This window comes from Rhinolophus sinicus, chromosome 3, assembly GCF_057876585.1.
Source record: "Rhinolophus sinicus isolate RSI-liver-muscle chromosome 3, RSI-T2T, whole genome shotgun sequence".
Classification (NCBI taxonomy): Eukaryota; Metazoa; Chordata; class Mammalia; order Chiroptera; family Rhinolophidae; genus Rhinolophus; species Rhinolophus sinicus.
Window position 1 is genome coordinate 93173084 of NC_142503.1, and position 16021 is coordinate 93189104.

Below are 16021 nucleotides of genomic sequence, written 5' to 3' on the forward strand. Positions count from 1 at the left end.
TTTTATGTTATATATCTTTTGCCATAATTTTTAAAAAGTAGAAGAAAAAAAAAGAACTCACGAATGCTTCCTAAGGACCTGGAACTGTGGAAAATAAGTATTCAGTGTACACAGGGACAGAAGTATAATCTGACAACATGACAACTTCAAAGGGTATATCCAAATCATTTTCATCAGAAAGTCACTCTGGAAATAAGACAATCGGCAGAGCCCAGCCCACAGTGACTTCACAAGCACTCAGCCACCACTACCCCCACCCCCCCACCCCCACAACCTTCAAGAGTAAAATATTCAGATACCAACGAGACATATTTCAAATAGTTTAATTTTAAAAATATTCTATTCAGTGCTAAAATATGTCTTCACTCACTGTTGCCCATTTCCATTTCTTAAACTTTTTCAAAACAAAAAATAAAATCACAAAGTTCAATTAAACATGCAGATTTCAAAGAAAAGGGAACTTTCTAGAAAGTCTGAGCTGAAGGAGTACTGTGGAGGACAGGTACTGTTATCAGACCTTAAATGCTTGCTGGGGCAGAGTCTGTGGCATGAGTATTGGGGACCATAGTAGGAGACGAGGCACGCTGGAATGAAATGTACAGGTGAAAACAGGGAAAGCTGCGTTTGTGTGTGTGTGTGTTGGGGGAAGGGAATGGTTACGGTGGGGGGCAAAGAACTGTCAGCAGCTAGAGAGCCCATGTGAGGCAGGATAACCTCAGGAATGGGCAGAAGTGCCAGGACAGCAAGAGATCTACATGGACTTTTCTGCCTTCATTTGGAGGAAAGCCCCTTCCCTCCAAAGTCTCTGCCCAGGCATTCTCCAACAGCAGCCTACAGGGCACCCAGCACTATGAAAGTCCATGAGTCTACAGTCGCCATTCAAGTTCAAGTAACTCCAGGCCCTCTCCTCTCCAGGGGTGCCTTCCACATCTCTTTCCTCTTGTAGAAGTGCCAGCAGCTCGGTCCAGAGGCTCTAGAGCAGAGACTGCTACCTGGTGGTGACAGATGAACCTGGGGATGGCTGACGCCCCAGCCTACTTGGGGTGCAGTAAGGACATGAGCTCTTCTTCTCAGGAGCAAGCAGACACAGGTGCCGGGGACAGGAAGGTGATGCTACAGCCCCAAGTCCTCTGGCAGCCTTCCAGCCCAGAAGGCTCCTATGTGCAGGCTCTGGACCCCAGGGCTTGCCCTTACCCCAGCCACACAGCACGGTCAGAACCAGACGCAATAAATAGAAGCAGGGGGCCAAGAGGCTGGGGCACCAGGATGGTGCTAGCTTTCTGACGCTGTCTGCGGCACTGCGGCTTGGTCCACACAGAAGCGTTTCAGGGGTGGAGCACTTGAGTCTTCCTCTTCCTCAGTAATCTAGGAACAGCCAGAGCATGGAATTACAGGGCCATCCCTCTGAACCAGAACCTTCCATTCACCCTCATTACAAACCAGAAGCCGGATACCAACCTTCTCGCAGATAACCAAACGTCTTCCCCTACCCTGTGACCTGGGGACACCAGTTTCCCATGCTGCCTTCCCACGCTACTATAGCATATTCAAGGCCATAGGTACAATTCACAGCAACAGACTCCTTCCTTTTTTCTTAGAAACTGGGAAACCCAAAGTGCCTCCTTACCTGTGTCTCCAGTGGAACTGGTTCTTCCTTCGTGAGGGTGGGAGGTTCATCAGCAACTTCTGAGGCAGGCAGCGAGGGCTCTGAAAAAGCAGCAAGGTCAGCATAACTGCAGGGCCTCCTGAGGCGGGAGGCTCCTACAGAATCTGCCTCAAGCTGGTGGAGCCTTCCCAGCAGCTATGTGGAGGTGCCTTAGTAAAGAGGCAATACTGCCAGAGAATCAGTATGTACAGGCAACCACTGTGTAACGCCGCTGTTAGGGTCCTAAAAACACCATTATGCGAATCCGTGTTATACGAAACAAAGAACTAGTACAAAAAAGGGGGTTAGGTTCCAAAAATTAAAAAAACATACTATTATATTTTTATAATTAAGAGAAATATCTTTATTAAAGCAATCTTCACCAAAAGTATAACACATTAATGTGTATTAAATAATGTTTTCTTCATCATCACTACTAAGCACCATTAACCGAGGGTGATTTCTTTTTGACAAGATATCTTCATCCTCTGAGCTTAATACTCCACGAACAAAATGGATTTAAAATTCTAATAAATTTTGAAAATTCTGCAGTCAAATCTGGTATGACATCCACATTCGAATGAAAAATTTCGAATGACATATTTTTTGCTCTTAAAAGCTCTTATTATGCTCCATGTTGTTTGGAGATTTCTCTAATTTTCAAACCGTGTTAGAGAGAAACTGTGTGATAGGAGTGCCATGTTTTATGGGGGTTACCTGTATTAAAAGAAGAAATTCGCAGGATATAATGCAAAGGGCATGAACTCAAAGTTAGAAGGAATGAAGTCGGAGACACCCAGTTCCACCAGTTACTAGCTACGTGATCCTGGGTAAGCAATTTAACCTTCCTAAGACTCCACTTCCTCATCTGTAAAATGGAGACAATAGAATAGCTGCTATTTCATCGGGTTTGGGAGAGAATTGTCCCAGAATCAAATACGAAAAGTGCCTCACACAGAGCCTGGCACTCAGCTGTGTTGCTTGTTTTCTTCCTTCATTCTGTGAGGAGGGAAAAATACAACCATTCTCCAAAACAGCCAAAATTGTTAACAAATGGCTTGAGGCCGCCACGCTCTGCAGCACTTTCTCTAACCTCTTACTCTGAAGAGAAAAGGCAAGAGCAAGAGGTGCTCTTCCTGGGTCAACTGATACTCATCCTGGGTCCACTGACTCACCCTCGAGGATTTCCTGGCCCAGGGTCGGGGGCTGGGAGTCATCTGTCCGGAAGTCGGAGGTGTGTGCTGGGCTCAGGGACTCGCTCTGCTGGGGGCTGGGGCTCGAGTTGGTGCTGCTGTCCACCTTGAGTTGATAGACATCAGACACAGAACTCTGGTTGCTGTTTTCATCTGAAAACCAAACATAACAAAGGCAACAGCTGAGGGTGGTCATTTTTCCTTGAGAGTAACACAGTACAGAGCCAAGGGCCTGCTCTATCTCCTCAGGCAGCCATGGACATGCCGGATACAGAGATCACTGCTGGAGATGCACCCTGACCCGAAGGCACACACTCACAGGGCTTCTAAGCACTGCAAAGTATCAACAAAGTCTAAGCTGATTAATTTAAGCACCTTCTATTTCACGACACATATTCTAAGCACCACATGCAGCTAGAATCTTTAAGTTTATGCAACATATATATTTCAGGAAGGTCGGGATATAGTTATTAATCCTTTATTACCCACCAATTATAGCTTAGACCTGGTATTTTCTCACTGTCTAGTCGCCCAGAGGGACGTAGCTGTGCCTCTCAACCTTTCTCACAACACAAGATGTGTAGAAAACGATCAAATCTGCCTGGCACTCTCAGCTACGTAAAAGAGGAGGGTGGTGACTGGAGGTCCTCAGTTCAGGCCTTTCCGCAGCCCAGGCTCCCCCTGACACCTCCAGGACCACGGGGTTCCCACCTGGGAAGCTGTCTGAAGGCTTAAAGTCACCACCTAAGATGGAAACACAGGAGTCCACTACTCCTTCCTCTCCCTCTCCTCCGGCAGCCGTCCTCCAGTCACCGAATCTGATCCACCCTTCTGCTCTGTCACTTACGTTCACTCCTTCTTCTCCTGCTGCCTGAGTTCAGGCCTCATTATCTCTGGCCTGGTCTCCAGCAACAGTGCCCTACTGCCCTTCCTTCAGCCCCATGTCCTCCCAACTGTACTTCACACTGCTGCCAGCGCCATCTTTCTAAACCTTCCCATGGCTCCCTGTGCCTAAAGGATATGTTTCAAAGCCCACTGCTTCTCCAAGCAGGCACAAGGTGGCCCTAGCACTCCATACAAAGTCCTTTCTGATCTCCAGGCTCACTGCCTGTTTTTAGTCCATACACACCCTCGGTTCTAGCCAAGCTGGACCTGAGCAAGAGCGGCTTCGTGCACAGGTGTCTGTTATAACTTGCTCTTTCCAGTCTTCCTGGAAAGCCCCCGTGTAGGCCAACATTGAGCTGAAGCATCACGTCCTCCGCGGAGCCACGTCCCAGGCTCCCTTGGGTGGAAACGACCACTCTCTCTTTTATGCTCTTGTTGTATCCTGTGTGCACCTATATTTGTATTATTTTACACACCGGTTTCCTTCTATTATACTCTGTGCAGGTAGGCGCTGTGGCTTACTGGTCCTTGAGTCTCTTGTGCACAGTACCTGGCACATAGTAAAAGTGCCTTAACTGTTCACTGAATGAAAAGGATGAGACGGTGGGCAGGCTGAGAAAATGGAGCCTCGCTTGTCTCCCAGAGCCCTATGACTATTGAACACCCCACACGTAGCTACAACCTTTCCCCTGTACTCTTCCTGTATCACACTGACCCGGGCGGGGAGAGGGTAGGAGAAAGGTGGGGAGGGGACACCTGCACACTCCCAGTCTAGTCTTGAAGAGTAAATCATAACCCCTTTCTAGTCTTGACCTTTACAAAGACCTATCTTCTATGCTAAAATGGAAGTTGCATTTTATTGTAAAAAGAATAAAGCTCTGTCATTTTTGAGCCTAGGCAAACACTTTTCTTCTCCAAGCATCAGTTTCCATAACTAGAGATGATGATTACTGCCCGGTTTATTTCACAGGTTGATGTAAGGATAAAAATGAGAAACTGAAGTGAAAGTGCTTTACAAATAGTAAATGCCACATAGGAGTAAAAGGTAACAATACGAATGCAGTGCTGACACAGGCAGGATGTTTACTGAAGATTGGTCTAGAAGGCAGAACTTATGCCAACAGTAGACATGCAGATGCCTTGGCTTTGGGCGGCCTACTCTAAGGCACTATCATAAAATACACACTCTAAGAAAAGAGCTTCCGATCCAGAAAACCAGGAACTAACGAGAGGTCTGCCACTTACTAGTTATGTGACTTTAGGCATAATAACTTCACCTCTCTGAGCCTGTTTCCTTAAATGGAAAATGAGGATACTATCATCTGTCTTGCAGGGTTATCGTGAGGTCTAAATGAAAAGACTGCCCTAGTAAAGTGCCGAGAAAGATACCAGCAAAACAGTAGGCACTGAAATGATATATAGAACTATTATTATTAGTGGGTTCATCTAAGTTTTCATTTTCCTGCAAGGAAGGCATATGGATGCAACTCACCCTGGAATTCAAGGAGGAGAGAGGAATTGGCTGAGGCATCAGAGGGAAAGCCATTAGGTTCCCGGGCTGCTGAACCATTCGATTTTGACTTTTCTTTCTAGAAAAGGAAAAACAGAGGAATATGACAGAGCCAAGCAGGAGACTCACAGAGAGGGAAAATGGTGCTGAGACACCACAGAGGTCTGGATTAGGACTGAACAGGAATAATGACAGCGGCTTCAGAATCCAGGGCCCAAGGAGTAACAAAATCCTAGACAAGGTGTCCCCAAGCCTCAGTGTCTCTATCTGTAAAATGGACCTTTCCAACGCTAACATCATTAATCAAAAGTGACAGACAGATACATATGCTTCCACTAGAGCTCCCTGTGGTACTCTTCTGCTTTCTGCCCTAATCAGAAGCCTCTATTCAACCCTTCCCAATGTGGACGAGTGAGAAACACAAAATACTCATCTAAGAAAGATTCCTATTTTAGTAGCACAGCAAGAAATAATAAGTGAAAGAATGGACCTCCGACTGGACAGAGGAAGGAATCACTTACATGTAATGCAAGAAGTTACGGGACAAAGGGGCCCCTGCTAGCTCTATTCCTGACCAATGAACCCCGTCCACTAAAAATGATCACTCCACGTCAACCTTTGCGTATTAACATTATTTCTTTCAAGTAGGAGTAGGTTACATGTGTAGGGAAATCACAGTGGGAAGGTAAGCACTGGCTTGCAGCAAACAAGCCCACAGGAAAGGAAATTTGCAGATGAGAGCATCCCAACAGCCAAAAGTTTAAACTGAGTAATCTCAAATTCACTAATTCATACTGTTTATAATGTCCATTTATTGTACATGCATTGTACTAGTAATACAACTCAGTTTTTGTTTGTAACTCTCAATCCTATCTCTGCAATAAGTCAACTGTATACATTTATGAATGTTTTTCCCTTCATTTTTTCTGTGCAGATAGAATTTTAATCTAATTACACTTTGCCATTTTACTACATAACTTACATAAACCTGATTTTTAATAGCTGCATAATATTCCATATGCCACAATTTCACATAATCACTTCCCAACCACTGGACATCTAGCTTTAACTTATTTAGGATTGAGTTTATTTATTGCTACTAGAAATAAAGCCACAATGCTCAACTTTCACTTTTTTCTGGATTATTTCATTCAGATAAATATACAAAAAAAACTCCTTCTAGATCAGAACATACAAACATATTATTTTTCTTGAAATATACTGTACCCCACCATTCTCTAAAAGGATGGTGGCCATATAGTTGGTGTACTAGTTTCACAGCACCCGGGCCAACATTTGGTTTTATCGTTATTTTTTTTCCTGATCTCTCATTTATCTTTAATGGTTCTGTGTTCATGGAAAATACACATTCACCATAGAAAATTCTGGAAATACAGAAAAAGAAATGAAAATCGCCTGTACAATCAGAGACAACCTACACATACGTGTGTGAAAATGGATCATGATACAGTATATAACTTGCTTCCCCTTCCCTCCTTCACCACATTAACAACATTTTCCTATAATGCCCCTGAATAATCTTCCACAACAGCCTTTTTATAGAGGTTACACAGCTTTACAAGATGCAGGTGCACAATAACTTAATAAATTCTCTACCATAAGATCTTTATTTTGCTTGCAATGTTTAAATACTGTGAACAATACTGTAACGCTCACCATTGTCGATGTACCTTACACACATCAGGATTATCTCCTGAGGATAAATCCCTAGAGATAAAATTTCTAGATCAAAGGGATTAAATGTTTAGAAAGCCTCCCCCAACCCCAAGTTGTACTGAGTTAATAACTTACAAATAAAATTGTAAGATATTTAAAGTGTACATTGTGGTGATTTGATGTATGTATACAATGTGAATCTAGTGAATCAATACATCCATCACTGAAAGCTTTTAAATGTACATATATGGTCAACTCGACCTGTCTAAAGCTTGGGCCAATTTACTCTCCCATCAGCAGTCCCACTCCCTGTATCCTTTACATCACTTTCTTTACCAATTTCATCCTTTTCCAACCTTCAAAGATGGCACACTACCACGAACCACTGGAGGCCCAACTGACAGACCTCAGGCTCAGCTTGCAAACTGACACAAACACTGACAAAGCCTTCAGGAGAGACAAAGGGAGCTGAGTCCTGGGAGAACCTGAAACAGGAAAGGGCCAGAGACTCATACGGGAGAAATGAGTTGGGGCAGGGTCCTTCCCCCACATATACAGACTACCCAAGAAATGTGCTGCCTGACCTTTGGGCCTTCGGGGTGATGGCACTACCGGAGCCAGGGCTGCATGAAGAATAAAGGGTGGCTCCAGAGCCCTCCTAACGTTCCCCCTCCAGCTCCTTGGGCTTGGTTGGCAACGATAAGGCAGGATATTGCTCCTATATAAAGGCGGCACAGAGAAGATTGGTACTAGGGAGTTCCCTGGGAGGCAGGGGAAGATGGGAGAGGGGAAAGGGAAAGGCTGAATCCTGAGGCTATAACCCCATCCCTTAAATTCATTTAGAAGAGAGAAAACCAGAGCTGAGGCCTACACACTCTGCTCAGTTACATATTACTAGCCAAGGCAGCACAGAGTCCTAAGGGAATAAAAGATCAGTGCACAGAAAAAAACTAACCAGATATTGGAGGAAAACAGCACCATGAGAAAGACAATGAACAGAACAAGCTATCCCAGAATGATAACAGGACAGAAGAATTTAAATAGAACATAATATGTCTACTCAGAAAGATAGTGATACTAGAAAGTTGTCCTGAAGAACCAATTGAGGAAATTTGGTATGAATAATGTAATTGTTCAAAATAAAAATTAAATGAATGAGTTTAACAGCAGAAATAGATACTGCTGAAGAAAAAACTGGGTTGAAAAATCAGAATACATGAGGAAAGGACAGAGATGAAACAAATGAGAAAAGTTCAAAAACAAAGACGCTAGATGTGAACGTTGCAGGACAGTCTTACAGAAGTCCTGGGAGATCAAAGACAAGAAATTCTACAAGTTTCCAGAAATACAAGAGGATCACCTAGAAAGTATCAAGAATTAGACTGCCATCAGCAACAGCAACACCAGAAGCACAACAATCAAGTAATAATTTCAAAATGCTGAAAGAAAGTAATTTTGAACACAGGATTTCATATACAGGTAAAATAATCAACTAAACATGAAAGTAACACAAAAATATTTTCAGGAATAAAAACATATTTTCAGAAAGTTTTTTCTAGAAAAGCCCTCTGACAAAACTCATCAAGGGTGTATTGCAGCAAGAGAAATGAATCTGAAAAAAATAATAAGTAGGTACAATGGGTTAAATAATTAGTAATGTTTACTCTAATTAAGCAATGACTAAAACAAGAACTATCTGCAAAAACTGAAATATCTGATCTATTATAAAACTCCAAAACTAAGGACAAGGTAAGGATGGAAGTGGGGGAGAGGTGGAAACTAGAGGCGGGTAAAATGTGTTATGGCTGTTATCAGGTTCAGAGGGAAAACAGATTTTGATAAGCTTTAGAGGGAAAAACAATAAGTCTTACTAAGTTAGAGGTAGCCAATTGAAAAATAAAAAAGAACTTTCAAATCAAAAGAAAAAAACTTATCATCATCATGAGGTAAAGAGAGAAAAAGAAATAAAGTGTATTATGATAGAAGTCCTTGTCCATATTAATAAAATTTTTAGGTGGTCACATTTCTCCAGCCTTCCTGTGCCACAAACTATTATGAACACACATAGTAAGTATATATATATATATATGTCCTGAGGCAACTTCTAGAAAACTCCTTAAATTCATGAAAATACCACTTGCCATCCTTCCACTCTTCCTGCTGCTTGGAATCTAAATGTGCTGAATGAAGGGCTAGAGCTTGACCTTGGGATACAAGGTCAAAAATGGAGCAGAGAAATGGGAGTTGTTTGATGGGTATAGTTTTAGTTTTATAAGATGAAGAGTTCTGGAGATTGGTTGCACAATAGGTAAATACAAGTATACTTAACACTACTGTTAAATGGGTAAGATGGTGAATTTTATGATATGTATATTTTATCACAAAAATCAAGTAAAATGAATAGAGCCGTTACACTCTACAAAATTTTTTTTAAAGGAAGACCCTAGGTCCCTCGGGATTCTTGGAACAGAATCACAACACCAGCCCATACTTCTGTTCCTCTAAGAAGAGATTTCTTAAGACATTTAAAATTAATAATTATAAAGAAAAATATAAATTATTTGTCTACATTAAATTAAAAACTTCTGTTACTCAAGGCAGCATAAAGAGCGTAAAAGGCCATGGAATGGAAAAAGGTATGTGTAGTATATAAAGAATTTGTGTCTAGAACACAGAGAATTCCCACAAGTCATAAGAAAAAGACTATCATCAAATAGACTTAAACAGGCACTTCCTAAAAGAGGACACCCAAGAGGCCAATAAACATTGAAAAGGTGTTCACTGTCATTAATAATTACATAGAGTCATCAAATTAAAACCACAATGAGGTAGCTTTACATATAAGTCTAACAATATCAATTCTTGATGAGGATTTGGAGCAGTGAGAACTCTCATAATTGTTGTGGGAACATACATTAGTACAATCACTCACGTTGGGAAATAGTTTAGCATTAGCTACAGTAAGTAGTACTGTATAGATCAAAATACGCAGACCCTAACTAAGACCCAGTAATTCCACTCCTAGGAATATGTCCTAGGAAAATTCATGCACATGTTGACCCATATACTGAATTAGAATATTCAGAGGAGCATTGCTCCTAGTATCCCAAACTAGGAAACCCAAACATCTATGTACAGGAGAATCGGAAAGATAAATTACCATATAGTCCTATAATGAAATTCCATATAGCAACGAAAAGGAAAAAACAGCTCCAAAGACAACATGGTGAATTTTATAAACATAACACTGAGTAAAATAAGCAAGACCCACAAAAATAGACACTGCATGATGCTGTTTATATAAAGTTAAAAATGTTTACAATGACTAGAGAAGTGGTAGGAAAAGCAAAGGTAGGAGCGTGAGTTCCTCTAGAGAGGAGGAACGGAATGCTGGGAAGAGTCACACAGAGGCGTCCGGGCGAGTTGGCAATGCTCTATTTTTTGACTTGAGTTTTTTCGACAAAGGTATTAGCTTTATATTTATTCATTATTCTATACATTTATGTTTTATATACTTTTCTGCATGTTTTGTATTTGAGATTTTTCAAAACAATTAGGAAAAAAATTGGAGACAATCAGGGTGTTTTATTACCCAGAATGTGTAGACAAATGTGGTCACTGTACATAAGAGAATACGATGCAAGAGTCAAAGGTAGTTAAGTCTATTTACAATTACAGAAATATGGCAAGTTCTCAAAAACAAGGTTGAATAAGAGAAGAAATAGAGGTTTATAGCACAATGCTATATATAGATGTAAATTTTTAAGTACCAATATGAAACAATGCTATGTATTTTTCAAGAATACACAGGTGTCCAAATAAACCCATCAAAAAGGAATTAGAAAGGCATATATACATATAAAACACAAAATACACTACAGTGGGTAGCTAATTGGATAAGAGCAGGAGTCAGCAAATATTTTCAAAGTCAGATAAATATTTTAGACTTTGCGGGACATTAGGTCTTATGACAACTACTCAACTCTGCCACTGTAACTCAAAAGCATGCACACAGTAAGGAAACCAATGGGCATGGCTGAGTTCCAACTGAGCTATCACGACAATCACAGGCAGCAGGCCTGGGCTGTAGTTCACTAGGCCCTACTGTGTTTCCCCGAAAATAAGACCTAACCGGAAAATAAGCCCTAGCATGGTTTTTCAGGATGCTAGTAATATAAAATGAGCCCTACCATATTTCTCTGAAAATAAGACCGGGTCTTATATTAATTTTTTGCTCCAAAAGACGCATTAGGGCTTATTTTATATTACGAGCATCCTGAAAAATCATGCTATGGCTTATTTTCCGGTTTGGTCTTATTTTTTGGGGAAACACGGTAGAAAAGAGGAATGGGTTGAAGAAAGGGAATAAAAAGAAGCTTGTGTGGACCAATGACAGAATGCCTTGAAGTATTGTCAACTCAATTCTGGAGAAATAAATTCCTTCATAATTAAGAGGCAATCAAAAAAAGAAAGAAAGAAAACAGTACCTTTTTGTTGTTGGGATTTTCTTCCACACTTACCTCCTTGCTGTCTGTCACAGGAACCCACTTAAATATCCTAAGGGATGTGTCACCCACAGTCACCCACTTTTTCTCCCTAGGAAAAAAAGACACTTCTTAGGACTGATAAAACAAATCAAATAGATTTTCTGTTCATAACTTGTGCTTTCCTATTTCTCAGATTATTCCTTTAATCTTAAATGCCTTCTAAACTTTCTCTGTCAAATTGTACCTTACCTTTCAGTGCAAAATCACCTCTTCCAGAAAAAATTCTGTTAAATATCTTTGGCTCTGAACTCTCTACTTGCCACCTTTCCTACGTGCAGTGTACCAAAACCTTTTTCGCTCACAAACTACACCAATATCAAGTACCAGCACATTTTCAAACTTAGGTGTCTACCTGGCATCACTTCCTTATTTTCCAAAAATTAATTCAATTCCACTGATACTTACAAAGCCCTATTACACAAGGTCCTGCAGGATATAAAAGATGTGTAAGATATGGTCCCTACCTTGGGAACTCAAGAGGAATGAAAAAGATAAGGATATGATTGTAATACTTGAAGGTGGCAAGGAAGTAGAAAAGACAAAAAGACAGTAAGACTGGGATATCCCATGGAGGGGAGAACTCCTATGAGTCCTGTGGAACTCTGGGTTGAAACATGACCCCATTTAAAACTAATCGCAGGATAGGCTGCTTCAAGCTAACAGAAGCAAGCCTTACACTGGCTCCTCAAAGGGGTGAAGGCCAAGCCATGGAATAACTGCTTGAAGGTTTTATTTTACAGAGGAAGTAACTTTTGAGACAAGCCTTAAAAAAACAAGTAGCTTTTTTTTCTCCCCCAGGCACATACCCAGGGAAAGGCAAGTAATAGTCTTAAATAAGGCAGAAAATTACGGACAAGCAGAGGTGGGGAGCCTGAAGAATAACTTCTGAAGGTTTCAGGTTCAAATTTGAGATTACAAAAAGAAGTAAGTGTTGCTACAGATGATGCTGTTCAGCAAATGATGACATCACAGAAATGTAGAGGCCGTGATGAAACAGAAAAAAGAATGAACTAAAGACAGGATAATGGGGGCCGGCCCGGTGGCTCAGGCGGTTAGAGCTCCGTGCTCCTAACTCCGAAGGCTGCCGGTTCGATTCCCACATGGGCCAGTGGGCTCCGAAACACAAGGTTGCCAGTTCAATTCCTCGAGTCCCGCAAGGGATGGTGGGCTCTGCCCCCTGCAACTAAAATTGAACACGGCACCTTGAGCTGAGCTGCCTCCCGGATGGCTCAGTTGTTGGTTGGAGCGCGGGCTCTCAATCACAAGGTTGCCAGTTCAATTCCTCGACTCCCGCAAGGGATGGTGGGCAGCGCCCCCTGCAACTAAAATTGAACATGGCACCTTGAGCTGAGCTGCCGCTGAGCTCCCAGATGGCTCAGTTGGTTGGAGTATGTCCTCTCAACCACAAGGTTGCCGGTTCGACTCCCGCAAGGGATGGTGGGCTATGCCCCCTGAAACTAGCAACGGCAACTGGACCTGGAGCTGAGCTGCGCCCTCCACAACTAAGACTGAAAAGAACAACAACTTGAAGCTGAACAGAACCCTCCACAACTAAGATTGAAAAGGACAACAACTTGACTTGGAGAAAAGTCCTGAAAGTGCACACTGTTCCCCAATAAAGTCCTGTTCCCCTTCCCCAATAAAATCTTTAAAAAAAAAAAAGACAGGATATTGGAAGTTAACTCCTGGAAAAGACACTCCATCTCCTCCTTTATTCAACAAATATTTACTATAAAAGAGCTTGTGGTTGGTCCTCGGCACACAGGGAACAAGATGAGGTGTTTACCCTCACAGAGCCTGCATTCCAGTTGGAAACAGACATAATACAACTCACGTCACAATTAGTCAATCATTAGGTTTAACCATATCAGATTGCCAGTTTTATAGGTTAAAAAGTCAAATACAGGAAATGTTTTATGGTTCAACCTAACACAATTGTGGAAAATTCTATGAAGGGAGCCTTATCTAGACTGGGGATCTTGACATGTATCCTGGAGGAATCAACTTTTGAGCTGAGCTAGGAGTTGACAAGGCAAGAGGGAAATGAGGGCAGAGGAAGGCTACCAGGCAGCTGGAACGGCAGTGTGGCTCCAACTGCCTTAAAGATGGCAGCGTCCTGGGAAAGAGCAAGAAGAGGTCACTGGAGCATTATTTTCATAGCAGGGAGTGCTGTGATAAGATCTGCACTTGAGAAAAATGAAATCACTCTGAGTGCATGTGAGGGAAGGACCAGCCAATGGGCAAGAACTGAAGGAAGCAAGATCATAGGGAAGCTGGTACCGTTCTGAGCGAGAGAGGATGGTCATCTGGCCTAGGATACTGGTGGGGACAGAGACTACCAGAAGAGAAAGTGTGCCGATTCTTAGGATTCACAAAAAACCTAGGAGAATTAGATGTGGAGGAAGAAAAATCGTGACTATTTTACTAATGTTTATAATGGGTCTCAACTATATACGAAGCCATTGGATATAGAGATAAGGAACTTGATCTTGTAGGGAAATGGGACAAATAAACACGCAAATCAAGTCCAAGGTAACGAAGCCCCTAAAGGGGGTGGAGGGTGAGGGGCGGGAGGGCTAGAGGAAGGCTTCTTGGAGGGAGCTAACAACTTCCAGGCCTTTAAAATTATTAGTAGTAATCAGTTAAAAGCACTCAGTAAGTTGGCGCAAATAACTGGCTGTGAAACTGTGATAAGAAATACATCGGAGTTCCTGATCCAAAATAGGCGGTCAACCGGCGCCCGCAATGAACGTGACATGAGCCGTTTACAAACGAGGGGTAGGTCTCAACTCCTCTACTAACAGCTCCCAGGGCTCCAAGCGAAAATGCCTACCCAGCTCGCAGGGTGCGGGCCGGTATTAGGAGAAAGAGAAGGTTTTGATTCCGACGACCACGCTTCCTTCCCATGGCAGGTAGGTAGGTACGGAGAACCTCTCACCAAACTTAAAAAAGTCAATACGTAGAACGCTCATTCTGGACAGCGGGTTACATTCAGACTGTTTACTGTTATATGGGACAGTTCACAACGCAAAGGTTCCAGAGGCCGGAGGACATGGGGAAGCAGCCTGCACCGGTTTGATGAGGAACGGTCCTCTGACCAGCACGACCGGAAGCCGGCAGCTCCTCGGAGAGACGCACAGCCCACTCGCAGGTGGGCGGGGCCACGAGTCGGTCGAGCCACTGATTGGTCGCGGCCGGTGCGCCCTCTGACCTCACGCCGACGCTAGCTGCACCCTCCTCCCGCCTTCTCCAGCTCCCCCTTCCCCCCAAGCGCCCGTCAGTCGGCTCCCATCCCGTCCGCTAGTCCGGCGCTCTTCTGGGCCTGGCCCAGGGACCCCCGCCAGCACCCTCGGCCCGACCCCTCACCATTTCCGCACTTTCTCGATGGCCGCCATCACCTTCTTGATGTCATCCTTGGCCCGGCTGCGGGTCTCGGCCCTGACCGACCGGCCCGACATGGCGGCGGCGGGAACGGCGGGGGCCCGGGCACTGCTCCCAAGACGCGGGGAATCGCGCCTCACGCGCCGCCACCCGCCCGCCGCAGCAGCGTCACCGCGGCCGTCGCCCCCTCCGTGCGCGCGTGCGCGAGGAAGCGCGCGCACCCGCCCGCCCCTTGGGGCTCAAGGTCTCAGCGCGCCTGCGCGCCCCGCCCCGGGCGTCCCCCGCTAGGTGCCCGGGGAGTCCCTTTGGCCCCCAGGCAGGCCGGGGTGCGCAGACGGCGGGCGGCATGTGCTGTGGTGTGGGCCTGGTGAAATGCGAGGTGCTGCCGCTGGGATACCTGGTTCTTTCCCAGGGGATTTGGAGGTCAGCACCTTTGTCCTCTCGCCAGGGATGCTGCCATTACCTGTGTTGAATGGAATTGACCCTAATGGGACCGTGGTTGTACGTCATCTTTCCTTCTGCTTTTCCTGTCTGGCGCCCTAGCTCCCCAGATATACCGCTGTGCTACAACCACAGAAAATTTCACACCTTTCTTCAGGATGCCTTCTGACCTTGCACACACCTGTTCACCACCTGATGAACTGACCGCTTACTCTTCCAATATCCATTTCGAACTCGAGAAGCCTTCCTAGGATTCCACTTTGTTCATACTTAGCACTCTCCATCACTGCCTTATTTAATTCAGCAATTGTTAGTTAAATGATGCCTGCGATGTACACGGCTATGTGCTGTGGACAAAATCTAGGCTTCTGCTTTCAAAGAGCTTCTAGTTTAGTAGAACAGGCAGAGCAGAAAACAGGCATTTAAAATTCCATTTTATAAATGCTAGGCTAAGGGAAGTACAAGGTACTATGACAACCCTAATCTACTTGAGGGGTGTCCAGAGGTTTGGGGGGTGGGGGGAAATGACCTTGAAGTTGCTGAAAAAGGGGTAGATGCAATTGCTCCAAGGCATAACTGGGTCCATAGACGTAGATGCTCAATAAATGTTTGGGTGAATGTTGAATCTTCAGTGCAGCTCCCACCAGACAGGGATTTATTGATGCCTGCAGTATGCAGGGAGGGTCCTGTAACAGCTGTTTCAGGAGACAAAGGAAGCGGGTGACAGTTTGCATTGGTTGTA

At 43.8% G+C, this 16021-nt stretch overlaps 1 protein-coding gene across 1 annotated transcript; it reads right to left on the reverse strand.

The window, feature by feature from the left end:
• Positions 1-307: 307 nt before the first annotated feature.
• On the reverse strand, positions 308-15045 carry BCL7B (BAF chromatin remodeling complex subunit BCL7B). The gene is made up of 6 exons (XM_019755011.3): positions 14824-15045; positions 11431-11506; positions 5216-5312; positions 2821-2991; positions 1628-1707; positions 308-1365 (listed from the first exon to the last, which is right to left on the reverse strand). Exons 1-6 carry the CDS (start codon positions 14913-14915, stop codon positions 1273-1275), a joined length of 609 nt encoding a protein of 202 aa, XP_019610570.1. The 5' UTR covers positions 14916-15045; the 3' UTR covers positions 308-1272.
• Positions 15046-16021: the final 976 nt, after the last annotated feature.

Excerpts from the sequence above, each read along its gene's own strand:
- BCL7B (XM_019755011.3), bottom strand. The coding sequence starts at position 14,915 with ATGTCGGGCCGGTCGGTCAGGGCCGAGACCCGCAGCCGGGCCAAGGAT. Across the intron at positions 1,708-2,820 it reads GGGCCAGGAAATCCTCGAGG|AGCCCTCGCTGCCTGCCTCA; the intron begins GTGAGTCAGTGG and ends CTGCTTTTTCAG. Across the intron at positions 1,366-1,627 it reads CAGTTCCACTGGAGACACAG|ATTACTGAGGAAGAGGAAGA; the intron begins GTAAGGAGGCAC and ends GGCTGTTCCTAG.